This window comes from Thalassophryne amazonica, chromosome 8 (genome assembly GCF_902500255.1).
Source record: "Thalassophryne amazonica chromosome 8, fThaAma1.1, whole genome shotgun sequence".
NCBI lineage: Eukaryota > Metazoa > Chordata > Actinopteri > Batrachoidiformes > Batrachoididae > Thalassophryne > Thalassophryne amazonica.
This window is the reverse complement of record NC_047110.1, coordinates 45757114-45773880: the sequence shown is the minus strand read 5'-3', so window position 1 is coordinate 45773880 and position 16767 is coordinate 45757114. Positions and strand designations below refer to the sequence as shown.

The 16767-nt window shown below is 40.7% G+C and overlaps 1 protein-coding gene across 1 annotated transcript in view; it reads right to left on the bottom strand.

The window, feature by feature from the left end:
* Positions 1–16767, bottom strand: part of LOC117514888 (glucoside xylosyltransferase 1-like) — a 44014-nt gene that overhangs the window by 4778 nt on the left and 22469 nt on the right. The window contains exons 4-7 of the mRNA XM_034175463.1: positions 6942–7073; positions 6602–6853; positions 5725–5848; positions 5367–5539 (exon numbers count right to left, since the gene is read on the bottom strand). Coding sequence (XP_034031354.1) covers positions 5367–5539; positions 5725–5848; positions 6602–6853; positions 6942–7073 — 681 coding nt within the window. The remainder of the gene's footprint in view (positions 1–5366; positions 5540–5724; positions 5849–6601; positions 6854–6941; positions 7074–16767) is intronic.

Here is a 16767-nt window from a genome sequence, read left to right as displayed (position 1 = left end):
GAAGGCAGGAGTGTTTCTCGATGTTGTTGATGTGTGGCTTTTGCGTTGCATGATAGAGTTTTAACTTGCACTTGTAGACATAGTGACAAATTGTGTTAACTGACAATGGTTTGCTGAAGTGTTCCTGAGCCCACGCGGTAAGATCCTTTACATAATGATGTTGGTTATTAATGCAGTGCCATCTGAAGGATCGAACGAGCATTCAATGTTGGTTTTTGGCCTTGCTGCTTATGTGTAGAAAGTTATCCAGATTCTCTGATTCTTTTGATTAATTATGGACTGTAGATGATGGAATCCCTAAATTCCTTGCAATTGAACATTGAGCAACATTGTTCTTAAACTGGACTATTTCTTTCATGCAGTTGTTCATAAAGTGGTGATCCTCGCCCCATCTTTGCTTGTGAATGGCTGAGCCTTCTGGCGATGCTCCTTTTATACCTAATCATGACACTCACCTGTTTCCAATTAGGTGTTCTTTGAGCATTCATCAACTTTCACAGTCATTTGTTACCCCGTCCCAACTTTTTTTGAAATGTGTTGCAGGCATCCATTTCAAAATGAGCAAATATTTGCACAAAAACAACAAAGATTATCAGTTTGAACATTAAATATCTCGTCTTTGTGGCGTATTTAATTGAATATAGGTTGAAGAGGACGTGCAAATCATTGGATTCTGTTTTTATTTACATTTTACACAACGTCCCAACTTCATTGGAATTGGGGTTGTATTAAAAATGTCTTCAAAAGTGTACCTTTAATCTAGGGCTGTTGTGAGGGCATGTTCCCTTCACAACAGCCTCTTTCCATCTGGAGTCACCCCTGGATTGCCATCTGAGCAGGAAGAATGGATAATGTGTGTATTTATGCAGACAGCAGAACCTCACTGACAGGTAATGCGTTTACACATAATGACGGCAAATCACGAATGCCACGAAGTATAGATTCTTGGCCACTGATCACGAATGTGATGATTCAGGGCAGAGGCGTCAGGTGTCCTCAGGACACCACACGTTACAATTAATGGCACATGTTGCTGGAGAATTATCAGGAACTATTAGGCACGGTCAAGAATAATGTTTCGCATTGTTGCGTAACAGCACATCATTACATTCTGTCACACTGTGAATGAGGCGAATTGTCTCCACACACACCCCCATATTCATCCTACCATAAGTTGCTGAACAATTCAGATCACTCCAGTTTGCTCCTCAAAATCCACAGCAGAAGAACTTTGTGACTGCATGCTTAGTTTGGCTCTGTGCCATGGAGTGGCGCAGAGAGGAGGAGGAAACTGAGAGAGCCAGATGTGTGGCCACATGCGGCTCTTGTCTCGCTTGTTTTCCCAAACATCAGGCACATGCAGCAGGTGGAACACCTGCAGAAGCACGCTGATGAGCATTAGAACAAGGCTTTTAGCCGACTTGGCATCACTGTCCTTCTTCGGCATATTGCAGCAATGAAACTGAATGCGGTGCAGTGGGGTTTAATTGTGTGCACATCAGAGAAGAACGCTGTCATGAGGCAAAATGAGGGTGGTGTGTGACATTCATGGAAAATTTTCTGACAGCCAAAAACATGCTCCACGAAAATCACGAATATCATGCACCAACACGCACTATTAAGAAACCTATTCAGATGTGTTAAGTCACGTTAAGAATGTCAGGAATGTGCCAAGAATGACGCAAATATGACATTTGGAACGCGTCTTGCCTATGTGTAAATGCAGCATAAGAAGGCTATAGCAGCGATTTTTACATCATGCCGTCCTCAGGGGGGGGGGGCGTTAGTATTTGTTGTTAACACGTCATGTTTCGTCAGCTGCTTTTAGTTTAAGCACAGCAAGGACACAGAGCGACAGTGTTTTAAAGGGAGAAAAATGTCTTTGTAAAGCTCACTGCAGGTGTGCTACCGTCACTGCACTTTGACACACAGAGAGAGATCATGACAAATGTTTTTCAACTCTGAGCTGCTGCACAAAACAACAGATGAACAGTTTGCAGCATTAAAAGTTAAAAGTGGGCAGTTCCGCCTAACCCCTGACCTGCCCCTGGCTACGAGCCAGATTTAACACCATGCAATCAACCCACACTATCTTTGCAATTGACCGGTCAATTGCGATCGACGTATTGAGTACCCATGGTATAGAATAACAATGGGATGGTCAGGGGTTTTTTTTGGGGTGGGGGGCATAGGTTAAAGATGGAGTAGTTATGTAAAGAAAATTGATGGATGGATGTTTTAGACATTAAGTAGACTGCACCTAGAATACGCTTTAAAGGGGAAAAACAAACTCTTAACCACTTTGAATGCTAACTGCTTGTTAACACTGGTGTGTTGCAAAGCCATTATTATGACCTCACCTGTTGATATAAAACTGTAGACCATCCAGATTAAAAAAAAATCATAAGTTTAATGTCATTATTGCTTCAACCGCAACATGGCAAACTGCTAGGGGGGATGAATAGATATTATCCCATTCTTTGTCATGTTAGTTTTTAACTTAATTTTACTCTGTATTTATTGGAAGAGTTGACCTACAGATCACTGCAGTGAAATTCCAAACTTTGCTAAACTGACCCTTGTTGATGTAAACTTTTCTATTTAACCTCACACAAAATACAGTTGCCTCAAATTATAAGATGTGTCAGCACTTCAGGCCTTCCAACCTTAAAGCTATCACCACTTGAATGAATCATTGCACTGGATGAATCACAGTGGGACTGATTTATTTGCTAAAGAAAGGCAAAAAATGAGTACAAATGTTTCAGCAGCCTACTGATGAAGCACTGCTGGATGGAAACATCCATAGTGGAAGCGTGATTGTCTCTGATGCCTATTGATCATGAAATACATAAGTAATAAATGTTTGTCCAAGTAATCAGCTTTAACTTCACAATTGCCTTTTAAAGAGCCTGATACACAGAAGAACTGTTATAGAGAATTCTGATCAGTACTCAGTATAAGAAACAAAACCTTTTAAGTTTACAATGTGTAGGATTTAATGACATCTGATGGTGAGGATACAAACTGCATTATGCCATCACTGGTCCAGATTTCGCTTCTCCTTCACGTTTTAGCTTCTCTGGCGACGGGGATTCCTTGCCTTCTCTCATATTAAAAAATATGTATGAGCTTTCACTTTACAAAAATGAGAGTTTTCAAACTTGTTATCTTCCACTAGTAACCAACAGACAGTGTACACTACCAGTCAACAGAATGGGAAAGTCTGTTCAACCTTTGACTGGTACTGTATATCAGAGCAACCACTGAATACTAGAGATGTAAAAAATGCAGTTGACTCACAATTTTATACGATTCTGAACCCACAATATGATTTTATCCAGACTTTTTAACAGAATAAGCTGTAGACAAAGTGGGCTGTTTCACAGTCAAGGTACTGGCACCAAAAAAAAAAAAAAAAAATCAAAGTGGTTACTCTGGTCAGTTATTCAACCATATCCAACTGCCAAAAGTTTCAGACCTGTCACATGTTTGCATATATGAGCTTACAGATCTGCTATACTTTCCGGAGAGGACTTATTTTTGACTAAGATAATTGTGTTGTTTACAGACTAAGATTAGTGCAATCTACCGATATATACCATCTACTAAAAACTGTTGATGGTAAGTATGTACTCAGAGTGTACGACTGCTATTGTGTTTTCTGCATTCTCAAAAAGTGATGGAGTATAAGCATTTCCAGAGAGGACAGTTTTGACAGCAAGGAGAGTTACACCCCAATACTAAAGACATTTGAGCAAATTGGTTACAAATCCTTTTGTGGCATCAAAGATAGTGATACCTCTTTCAAACAATTATTATTCACATAACACTGATGCTTGAGTTTGAAATGCACTCTATTTCTGGAGAGGACAATTTTGACAGACATGACATTTTATTTTTGAATACCTGTTTCAAGTCGTTTCCACACTGGGCAATGATCCTAGAGTTAGATTGTTATACAGTAGACTATGATTGAGAAATTAATGTTTACCTACTAAATAAATAATAGTTCTGCCAGCCCATCTAAATTAGACATTATAAAAAATGACACAGATATTTTGGTAAAAACTGGTATAATAAGAGTTCTACTGGTAAACAATGGGGATATCAAGCCAAATGACCACTGCTGCTGATAGACCAGTAGTAACTGTCCATATATGGCAAACTAAACTTTGTTGGTCATTTCCACCTTATCATTAAACCAAACTTTATCTTTAAAATCCACTTATTTACCCTGATTGTAAAACAGCCCAGTTATGACTGAAAAATATTCCTTTATCGCTATAAACTGCAAAACAACACATCCTCTTCTTAAAAATGCAACAGAAGTTATATTTGATATTAAGAAAAAGAAAAATTGGATTGTTAAAACTACTGACATCAAAATAACTAAATCATATGCTGCCACACCACTGACTTAGAAGAAAACAAATGTTCATCACAATTAATTTTTAAATTCATGATGGTTCAAACTACATTACTTTAAAGATCACAAATAGTAAGTCAAAGACCCACAATTTCCACTACAACCAGCATTCGACTACTTTGAAAAAATATTCATAACCTTGAAATCTTTTTAACACGGCGATTAGCAAATTATTTCCATCAAAAATTGTAAATTAAATTATAAATATAAATGCTATTTTTTTTTTTACTTTTGATGTCACCCACTGATTCAGAAACATCACATGATAAAAGCTGCACTCTGACTGGCTGTTGGCTCAGCCCAGCTCCAGTCAAAAGAAATTGCAGCATTTATCACTTAATACATTTGCATTGCATCATGGTGTTTTATGTGAGTAATGCTCTAAATTTCGTCTGTGTCACCCAGGCAGCCACACATCACTGGAATTCAATGCTTCCTTTTATGAAAGCAATGTATTAATGCCACATTCCACATATTCAGAACATCTATGGTGTACGGCAGACAAGTGGGTTTTTGGTTGGATATCCATCAGATGAACATCCAACCAACTTCAACTCATTACATCCTTACTGATTTTACATCATTTAACCCTTACTGATTGCTTTTCTTTTTCTTCAGTCTTTCAGCTGTACTGTGAAATGCTAAAGGCAGAGCAAGTGTATCTATTTTGGGCTACTATATCAACATAACAGTGCAATATGGCAGCCTCCATGAGGGGGCCTGCTCCCATGTAGTTGTGGCAGGTTCATTATAAATTTCTGAAAAAACCCAGAGTTGTTGCAAGTAATGAACCAGTGTTTTGTGAATGCTATAGTTCATTTCTGCCCATAAACACCCCCAAATCCTACACACTGTAGATTTAAGATTAATTTCTAGGGTAATTACAACTCTGCAACTAATTGCACATCTGAGGTCAATGTAGACGGCTACTACTTACCTTTTGAATGGCCTCATATACAGCACGAAATGATGGCTGTTTGTTGTCATGGTAAACACCCCTGTTACCATGGAGAATGGATACACCTTCTTGTTCCGCCTGTTGACAATTGCTGCCATAAATACAATGGTCTGGACGGTAGTTCCACTGACAAGGGAACACATACAAACTTTCTGCAGCAAAGCACAAGAGATGGGTGGGATGGTTATGTTTCAACTGATGTTTTCCACTAAATAAGGTCCCAATACTAAATGTACCAAAAAAAAAAGAAAAAAAAAGTTGCTATTCTATTCTAAAAATGGAACCTTTCTCATGTCATTCACTAGTACAGTGATTCTCTGCATGCAGTAACACAAACCTGGGTTATGATGAAATATGATATTAAGAAGATCCTGGTCCCCCCAGGTAATATTGAGTTTATACTTCTGGAGTAGAGGCATCAGAATTTCTTCCCATCGGAGTGCAACTGTTGTCATATCATTCTACAGAAATAAAAAACATACAGTACAGAACATAGATGCAAGTTTTAATAGTAGAGAAGCTTGAATCTTCGACTGGACTGGGTTGCTTGACATGACAACGTTTCGCTTCAAATCACAGAAGCTTCCTCAGCTAATTGTGATTTGAAGCAAAACGTCCTCACGTCAAGCAACCCAGTCCAGTCGAAGATTCAAGCTTCTCTACTATGGAAACCACCTGGACAACTGAGAGCCTACACAGATGCAAGTTTTAATTTATGCAACCATAAATGTGCAATTCTTTTTTAATTTATGAAACCATAAATGTGCAACTCTTTTTTAATTTATGAAACCATAAATGTGCAGTTCTTCTAAATCAATGCCTTCATCAACACTTTGAAATGCAGCTCAAAAGCATTCTCACACTTCTCATTCTGAGAATTTACAAATTCTTTACAACAGTGACCTCAACTGGTCAACCTTGGTGGTACAGCTCTACTTAACCAATATATTAAAGAGATTCTGAGTTAAATATGTTCACACATTTCTACAGGTCCTCTTTATCAGTTGGAAGTTAAAATGATCTCAGTGTTTAATACAAATGTGTAGTACAATGTTGCATTTCCCGTAGATGATGCCTCTTTACAAAAACTACCAAAAATGTTTTTGTATTTTTGACAGCAGTTGACCTACTGTCACAAACTGTAATATACAGTATTACACTGTATAATAACAGCACTCTCACAGAAACATTAAGGACTAATGACTTCCAATTACCTTAAAAGATTTTGCCCTTAAGCGCGTCATGTTCATGAGCATGACCCCTGAGTTGATGCCCGTCTTGCCATAGTAGGGATGGCGGGCAAAGCGGTTATACCAGCCAATACGAGGCTCTTCATGCTCTGGAGCCATGGCAGCTAAGTGGCTGGAGTTGAAGTGAGATAGAAGTGACCAGATGCTTTCCACTGGCTGGAGGAAAAGTATATCAGTGTCCACATAGAGCAGAGAATCCACATCTGTCAGAATTAGCTGGAAGGAAAAGATCAAAAACCAATGGGCATGAATCAGAACATTTTTAACTATTAGAAATCATACTAATGAATGACACCAGACATACCGGCAGGAAAAGCCTCTGAGATGCACAAGGTTTGAAGAGCTTCTTCCACTCATTCATGTTTTCTTTGGGAAAGGTGATTGGGTAGATGGTGAATTTAAACCTGGTCTGAATCATCGTGGGCCAGGAATCCAGCTTCAACAAAAAAAAAAAAGAATACATGAAAAGTACAATAATTGCAAGCAAGCTACACACATAGCATGTTTACTAAAGCTTACAGTGCCAGTTCTCTTGAATAAAATGTACAACTCATGCAGTTTCAACAACAATAACAATTTAGGTATGTACATCCCCAATTACAATGAAGTTGGGACGTTGTGTGAAATGTTAATAAAAACAGAATACAATGATTTGCAAATCCTCTTCAACCTATATTCAATTGAATACCTCATAAAGACAAGATATTTCATGTTTAAACTAACAGACTTTTTTTGTTTTTGTGCAAATATTTGAAATGGATGCTCATTTTGAAATGGATGCCCGCAACACATTCCAAAAAAGCTTGGACAGGGGCAACAAAACACTGAGAAAGTTGATGAATGCTCAAAGAACACCTGTTTGGAACATTCCACAGGTGAACAGGTTAATTGGAAACAGGTGAGTGTCAGGATTGGGTATAAAAGGAGCATCCCAAAAAGGCTCAGCCGTTCACAAGCAAAGATGGGGTGAAGATCACCACTTTGTGAACAACTGCATAGAAAAAAATAGTCCAACAGTTTAAGAACAATGTTTCTCCAAGATCACTTGCAAGGAATTTAGGGATTCCATCATCTACAGTCCATAATAACTTAATACATAATAACTTTCTACACGTAAGCAGCAAGGCCGAAAACCAACACTGAATGCCCGTGACCTTCGATCCCTCAAGTGGCACTGCATTAAAAACCAACATCATTGTGTAAAGGATCTTACAGCATGGGCTCAGGAAAACCATTGTCAGTTAACACAGTTCGTCGCTACATCTACAAGTGCAAGTTAAAACTCTACCATGCAAAGCAAAAGCCATACATCAACAACATCCAGAAATGCTGCTGCCTTCTCTGGGCCTGAGCTCATTTGAAATGGACAGATGCAAAGTGGAAAAGTGTGCTGTGGTCTGAAGAGTCCACATTTCAAATTGTTTTTGGAAATCATGGACGTCATATCCTCCGGAAAAAGAGGAAAAAGACCATCCAGACTGTTACCAGCGCAAAGTTCAAAAGCCAGTATCTGTGATGGTATCGAGGTGTGTTAGTGTCCATGGCATGGGCCACTTACACATTTGTGATGGCACCATCAATGCTGAAGTTACATCCAGGTTTTGGAGCAACACATGCTGCCACCCAAGCAACGTCTTTTTCAAGGATGTCCCTGCTTATGTCAGCAAGACAATGCCAAGCCACATTCTGCACGTGTTACAATGACTTCATAGTAAAAGAGTGCGGGTACTAGACTGGCCTGCCTGCAGTCCAGACCTGTCACCCATTGAAAATGTGTGGCACATTATGAAGTGCAAAATACGACAACAGAGACTCCGGGCTGTTGAACAACTGAAGTCGTACATCAAGCAACAATGGGAAAGAATTCCACCTACAAAGCTTCAACAATTAGTGTCCTCAGTTCCCAAACGCTTACTGAGTGTTGTTAGAAGGAAAGGTGTTGTAACACAGTGGTAAACATACCACTGCCCCAACTTTTTTGAAACATGTTGTAGGCATCCATTTTAAAATGAGCACATATTTGCAGAAAAACAAAGTTTATCAGTTTGAACATTAAATATCTTGTCTTTGTGGTGTATTCAACTGAATATAGGTTGAAGAGGATTTGCAAATCATTGTATTCTGTTTTTATTTCCATTTTATACAATGTCCCAACTTCATTGGAATTAGGGTTGTATCTTAAAGATTAAAATTAATGTACAGATGACAAAAATAAACAACCAGGACAAGTTCAAAACCTCAGTTTCAATTTATTTTAAATTTATTTAGTTCATATAGCGCCAAATCATAACCAAGCTGCCTCAAGGCGCTTCACACAAGTAAGGTCTAACCTTACCAACCCATAGAGCAAGCACACAAGCGACAGTCTTAAGGAAAAACTCCCGCTGATGATATTGATGAAGAAACCTCAAACAGACCAGACTCAAAGGGGTGACCCCCTGCTTAGGCCAGGCGTGCCCAAGTTCGGTCCTAGAGATCCTGACACTCTTAGTTCTCTCCCTGCTCTAACACACCTGAATCAAATGAAAGGCTCATTAAAAGCCTGCTAACGAGCCTTTCACTAGATTCAGGTGTGTTGGAACAGGGAGACAACTAGAGTGTCAGGAAGGCAGCTCTCGAGGACCGTTTTTGGGCACCCCTGGCTTAGACCATCCTACCAAAAAGGTTTACAATACTGATGAGAGTCCATGCAGGCATCCAGTCCACTGAATTGTTGTTGGTCATCAAGCCATTCAGTGGATCTGTTCCTGCAGCAGAGTCTGTTCCGCATTCGTTACAGAAATTATCTAATCCAGCACGTGGATTCAGCTGCATCTTGGACAGGGAGAAAAAGAAAACAGAATCAGTCGGCCAGAAAAACTACACTGAAGGTATCATATGTCAGCATTAAGCAACAGGAAAGCAGAAGAAATATACTGAGGTGATCGCCGGCCACTAGCCATAAGCTTCACTATCAGACCCAGACTTCAGATGAAGTTGAGGCCGAGACTCGCTCTGTTTACTAATAAAATTAAAAGGCTGAGGCTGAGACCTGTTCATTGCTAATAAGATGAGTTAAAGGGATAGGAAGCATAGTATCATACTATGCCAGTATGCTAGCCATACTGAAAGGGAAAATAAATGCATCTTAAGTCTGGACTTGAAAGTCTCTACAGAATAATGTATTCTGACTTTTTCCAATGTATCAAATCCATCTGTGTGTCTGTAAACAGCGTCATGGAGCATAGCTTCTCCTCCCCGCATGCAAGGTCTCCCCGCCCCGCGCACAACTACACAACTATGACGAGGCAGCAGTTTGTGTCCCACTGTACGTCTGGAAATGTGAGAGCCGTTTTGAGAATAGAGTGCATTTCCACAAAGCCAAAAAACAAAACAAAACAAAAACAGCATAAAAATAGCAGCGAGGGCTACATATGTGGCAGTAAGCAACCATATGCAACTGTAAGCAAGACTAGGAATGCAACCATACGTCTTCACACACCAGCCTACACAGGGACTACGTCAAATCTGTGCAATTTTCCAGTGTACTCCATATGCATTGCAACAGAAATGTATGCAAGCCTGGTATGAAAGGGGCTTTAGAAAAAAAAAAAAAAAGTGTGACTCGTCCAAAAGCAATCTTTTTAATGTACGTCCGGCACTTATTTAAGGCAGGCGTTTATTTTTTTCAGACGAAGTTCTGACGCTGTCAATAAATGAGGCAGGTGCTGGTTCAGGATTCTCCATAGATTGTTTGGTGCCTCCTGAGTAACTAATCCATTACATACTTATAACATTTTTTCCATTTTATATGTATAACGGATTTTGTACATTTTCTACATACTGTATAACTGATTTCGATTATAGCAGACAGAATTCAATGGTCCACCTGAATCCATTATATGTGAGTTTTACTGCATACACTTTTTAATCAAAAATAATAAGTAGCAATTTCCCTTGGCACAACTGTCTCCAATTTTATTCTTTAATTAAAGAAAATAACCAAGTCTGTCCGAATATGTGAAACATGTTTTAAATTGAAGATTGGGTCACATGTAACAAGTTTTATAGTTACACTAAAAAAAAAAAAAAAATAGAATTTATGATTACAAGTGTTCTATCAAAGGGTGTCAAAACCCTGTGGTGGGTACGGTAACCATAAAGACCAACAGGAACCATGAACATAAGTTGACTAATGGGGCTCTGGTGAAATAAGAAGCCCTCAATGGTGGATCAAGCAGCAGAGGTGACGGCTTTGAAGGCTGCAGCACATCCTCAGACCCAGATTGTCTGGGATTTCCCAGCTATCGGACCAGGCTAAGGCCGCGTTCACACCGGGCACCACGCAATGCCACAAATTCGCGTCCCTCGCCTGGCGATGGACGCACCACCATCGCCCGGTGTGTTGCTCTGGGTGGAAATTTTCGCTGCAAAAATTCACCCAAACGCGTCATCAAATAGGAGGAGCTTCCATTTCGCTCACCGTCATGTCAACATGGCGGACCTTGATCACACGAAGCAAGTTGCTGTGCTCTATTTGTTGTGGAAAGCTGACAAACATCAGCCGCGTTGTACCTGGGTTGACAACATCCTCATGAGACACTCCCAATTCGGGGAGTTTCATCATTTGCTGCAGGAGCTGCGCCGGGATTACGGCCACTTTCAGCGGTACTTCCGCCTCTCCAGGACCAGTTTCAGTTTCACCTCCTGTCTGTCTTTTTTCATTTGTAAAAAAAAAGGCAATTTCAAAACTGAAAATTCTGTTTGTGATTCAGCACTTTGCTCACTCTGCCATGAACACTGCTACTGACTGGATCTACAGTGCCATCTACTGGATCTTCATGGCTGTCTGTCAGGTAGGCACTAAAATCTTTGATTATAGACTTAATGTTTTTAACTGTTAAGCTTTATTTCATGGGTTAAAGCAATAAATTTTCATCTGACTGAAATTTTTTCCTGGCAAAAATCAATGCCAGTAATTCCCTAAAATGTGGGGTAGTGGGGGCACACACTTTTTTCCTCAATAAATACAATAAACACATTATACAGTATACAAATCTATTCTAAATAGCCTCTAAGGAGAGAGAGAGACAAAGCATAAAAAGTATGCAAAACCTGAACATAAAGGTAGATAAAAGAGTGGTGGGGGCAGGGTGTAAGCAACCCAGTTGCGAGACGATGTAGCTCAATGCCACAACAGCGCAAGGGACGCAAAGGACGAAGCAAATCGGACGCCAAAAATTAACCATGTTTAATTTTTTTGAGTCCTGTGCTCGACACAGAAATTAAGTGGTTTCTATTTTTTGTGTGTAATTTAAGTTTTTATTGTTTTAAACATTTACCAAAACAGATATGAACAAACAGAAACAAACATAAGTAGAAACAAAGGCTGGTCCACCCCCCTCCCCCTCCCTTCCCATTCAGGATAACCACACAATACAGGTTACAGTAAGACAGTTACAAAAACAAATATCTGCAATGAACTGGAGAGAGAAAAAAAAAAAACCTTCAAGCGCAAGTATCACAAAGGCCTTATATACCACTTTTAAGAGTGTCCCAAAAGCTATTCCATTCAATGTCTCTGTCCCCTTTCAAGTTGCTGAGCATGGCCTCATAAGAGGCTGTGTCCGCCATTGATTTAATCCAGTCCTTTATCTCAGGGCGCACAGTGGTCTTCCAGTGTCTTAACATAATTCTAGATGCTGTCACAAGACCGACCATAACAACTGAAAGGACTCCTTTGGAAACATTCTGCATTTGAGATCTGTCTCCCAATAAACACAATTCTGGGGTGTGAGGGACTTCTGATCCAGACCCCTCACTTAGAACTTCCAAGACTTCAGTCCAAAAGGGTGAAACCAACGAGCATTCCCAAAGGCAGTGTAACTACACTCAAAAATATAAACGCAACACTTTTGGTTTTGCTCCCATTTTGTATGAGATGAACTCAAAGATCTAAAACTTTTTCCACATACACAATATCACCATTTACCTGAAATATTGTTCACAAACCAGTCTAAATCTGTGATAGTGAGCACTTCTCCTTTGCTGAGATAATCCATCCCACCTCACAGGTGTGCCATATCAAGATGCTGATTAGACACCATGATTAGTGCACAGGTGTGCCTTAGACTGCCCACAATAAAAGGCCACTCTGAAAGGTGCAGTTTTGTTTTATTGGGGGGGGATACCAGTCAGTATCTGGTGTGACCACCATTTGCCTCATGCAGTGCAACACATCTCCTTCGCATAGAGTTGATCAGGTTGTCAATTGTGGCCTGTGGAATGTTGGTCCACTCCTCTTCAATGGCTGTGCGAAGTTGCTGGATATTGGCAGGAACTGGTACACGCTGTCGTATACGCCAGTCCAGAGCATCCCAAACATGCTCAATGGGTAACATGTCCGGTGAGTGTGCCGGCCATGCAAGAACTGGGACATTTTCAGCTTCCAAGAATTGTGTACAGATCCTTGCAACATGGGGCCATGCATTATCCTGCTGCAACATGAGGTGATGTTCTTGGATGGCACAACAATGGGCCTCAGGATCTCGTCACGGTATCTCTGTGCATTCAAAATGCCATCAATAAAATGCACCTGTGTTCTTCATCCATAACAGACACCTGCCCATACCATAACCCCACCGCCACCATGGGCCACTCGATCCACAACATTGACATCATAAAACTGCTCACCCACACGATGCCACACACGCTGTCTGCCATCTGCCCTGAACAGTGTGAACTGGGATTCATCCGTGAAGAGAACACCTCTCCAACATGCCACACGCCAGCGAATGTGAGCATTTGCCCACTCAAGTCGGTTACGACGACGAACTGGAGTCAGGTCGAGATCCCGATGAGGACGACGAGCATGCAGATGAGCTTCCCTGAGACGGTTTCTGACAGTTTGTGCAGAAATTCTTTGGGTATGCAAACCGATTGTTTCAGCAGCTGTCCGAGTGCCTGGTCTCAGATGATCTTGGAGGTGAACATGCTGGATGTGGAGGTCCTGGGCTGGTGTGGTTACACGTGGTCTGCGGTTGTGAGGCTGGTTGGGTGTACTGCCAATTTCTCTGAAATGCCTTTGGAGACGGCTTATGGTAGAGAAATGAACATTCAATACACGAGCAACAGCTCTGGTTGACATTCCTGCTGTCAGCATGCCAATTGCACGCTCCCTCAAATCTTGCGACATCTGTGGCATTGTGCTGTGTGATAAAACTGCACCTTTCAGAGTGGCCTTTTATTGTGGGCAGTCTAAGGCACACCTGTGCACTAATCATGGTGTCTAATCAGCATCTTGGTATGACACACCTGTGAGGTGGGATGGATTATCTCAGCAAAGGAGAAGTGCTCACTATCACAGATTTAGACTGGTTTGTGAACAATATTTGAGGGAAATGGTGATATTGTGTATGTGGAAAAAGTTTTAGATCTTTGAGTTCATCTCATACAAAATGGGAGCAAAAGCAATAGTGTTGTGTTTATGTTTTTGTTGAGTGTATGTCCCTATGTCATCTTTACATTTCCAACACAAATTGTCCGACAGTTTCATTCTGTTCAGTCTGGTAGGACTATGATAATACCTATGCAGCACCTTGTACTGTATAAATTTACTTCTGGCCTCCTTCACATATTTACCACTACCTGATAAGATGTCTAACCATTTTTCATTTGTGTACTCTATTCTTAAATCCCGCTGCCAAACAAGTTTAATATTTGATGATTCACCACTTAAACTATAGTTAAGCAATTTATAAAACTGAGAGGCAGTATGGCAATCACGTGGCATTTTAATATAACCTAAAATATCATTCTCAACAGCATGTTTAAATTTAGAGGTCACACAGTGTCTCAATTGTAAATATTTCCAGACGTTTGCTCTGCCTTCCAATTTATATGTACGAGTTAAATCCTCATAGGACCTAAATTGTCCATCTTTATACAGATCTTCAATAGTGCATATACCACGTGAATGCCACTGCCTCCAAAACACAGGTGTTTTACCAATACATATAGCAGGGTTGTTCTAGAGAGACGCATACTTCTGAGTATGATGTGAAAGCTTTAACATTTTATGAGCCTTTGACCAAACCTCGCAAGAATGAATAAGAACCGGGTTAGTTGTATCAATCTTTTGAGACAATTTGTGTTTTGGATCAAATAGTGAACAGATATCCATTTCAATGTTTAACCAATCTTGTTTATTCTCAGCCCCCTCCCAATATTTAACTAATTTAGCCATTTCAAATGACAAGCAGTAAAGTTTTGAATCTGGAAGTCCCAGTCCGCCTTTCTCTCTGGGAGCATATAATTTATCTAGTTTTATTTTTGCTCTTTTACCCCCCCCCCCCCCCCCACAAGAACTGTTTAATCAGTTTTTTATACCTTTTAAAAATATCCAATGGGATTGTAATGGGTAACATCATAACCACATAATTAAACTGAGAAATTAAGTGGTTTCAACGCAAGTCAGAGCAACTTGACAGTACTCAACGTGACTGGAAGCCACACCCTCACAATACAACGTTACCTGACATCAATTTATGATTCCTGCTGTGTTCCATTGTTCCCGAAGTATAAATAATGCAGGATGGTTTGTATACTGTGTACACAATGCAGTAAGACTATACGCTCAAAAACAGCACAGAAAAAAAAATGCTGATTGCAGCCTGACTGCAGCTGCAGCTCCTCACTCTTAAATTCTCTCACAAATGTGTTTAAATAAAGTCCATAAAAGTCCTACTCACAGACTGATTGCTAGAGACAGGACATGTCCACAACCAGTAAAAAGTCCGGACATCTCCAGTCCACTCACGGACGATTCGTTCGCATGCACATGTGAACAATTAAAAGGAAAAAAAAAAAAACTGTCTGGTTGCTGCAGTTCCTCGCTCTCCCCTCAAACTCTCTCATCATTGTGTTAAATAAAAGACAAAAAAGGACATACGAGGGCTGTCAATAAAGTATAGGTCCTTTTTATTTTTTTCAAAAACTATATGGATTTCATTCATATGTTTTTACGTCAGACATGCTTGAACCCTCGTGCGCATGCGTGGGTTTTTCCACGCCTGTCGGTGACGTCATTCGCCTGTGAGCACTCCTTGTGGGAGGAGTCGTCCAGCCCCTCGTCGGAATTCCTTTGTCTGAGAAGTTGCTGAGAGACTGGCGCTTTGTTTGATCAAAATTTTTCTAAACCTGTGAGACACATCGAAGTGGACACAGTTCGAAAAATTAAGCTGGTTTTCGGTGAAAATTTTAACAGCTGATGAGAGATTTTGAGGTGATACTGTCGCTGTAAGGACTTCCCACGGAGCGAGACGTCGCGCAGCACTCCCAGGCGCCGTCGTCAGCCTGTTTCAAGCTGAAAACCTCCACATTTCAGGCTCTATTGATCCAGGACGTCGTGAGAGAACAGAGAAGTTTCAGAAGAAGTCGGTTTCAGCATTTTATCCGGATATTCCACTGTTAAAGGAGATTTTTTTTAATGAAAGACGTGCGGACGGGTCTGCGCGTCGGGACACAGCCGGTGCGGTGCCACAGGAAAAACACCTCCGTGTTGATAACCATTTGTAAAATCCAGGCGGCTTTTGATGGCTTTCAGTGGAGTGAGTATATGAGAAATTGTTTAACAGCTGGACATGTTCCAACTTGTCCTTAAGGCTTCCAACAGAGGTGTTTTTCCTGTGGCGGAGCGTCGCGGCGGCTGCGAGCCGACGCTGCAATCCGCCCGCACGTCTTTCATTAAAAAAATCTCCTTTAACAGTGGAATATCCGGATAAAATGCTGAAACCGACTTCTTCTGAAACTTCTCTGTTCTCTCACGACGTCCTGGATCAATAGAGCCTGAAATGTGGAGGTTTTCAACTTGAAACAGGCTGACGACGGCATCTGGGAGTGCTGCACGACGTCTCGCACCGTGGGAAGTCCTTAAAGCGACAGTATCACCTCAAAATCTCTCATCAGCTGTTAAAATTTTCACCGAAAACCAGCTTAATTTTTCGAACTGTGTCCACTTCGATGTGTCTCACAGGTTTAGAAAAAATTTTACTCAAACAAAGCGCCAGTCTCTCAGCAACTTCTCAGACAAAGGAATTCCGACGAGGGGCTGGATGACTCCTCCCACAAGGAGTGCTCACAGGCGAATGACA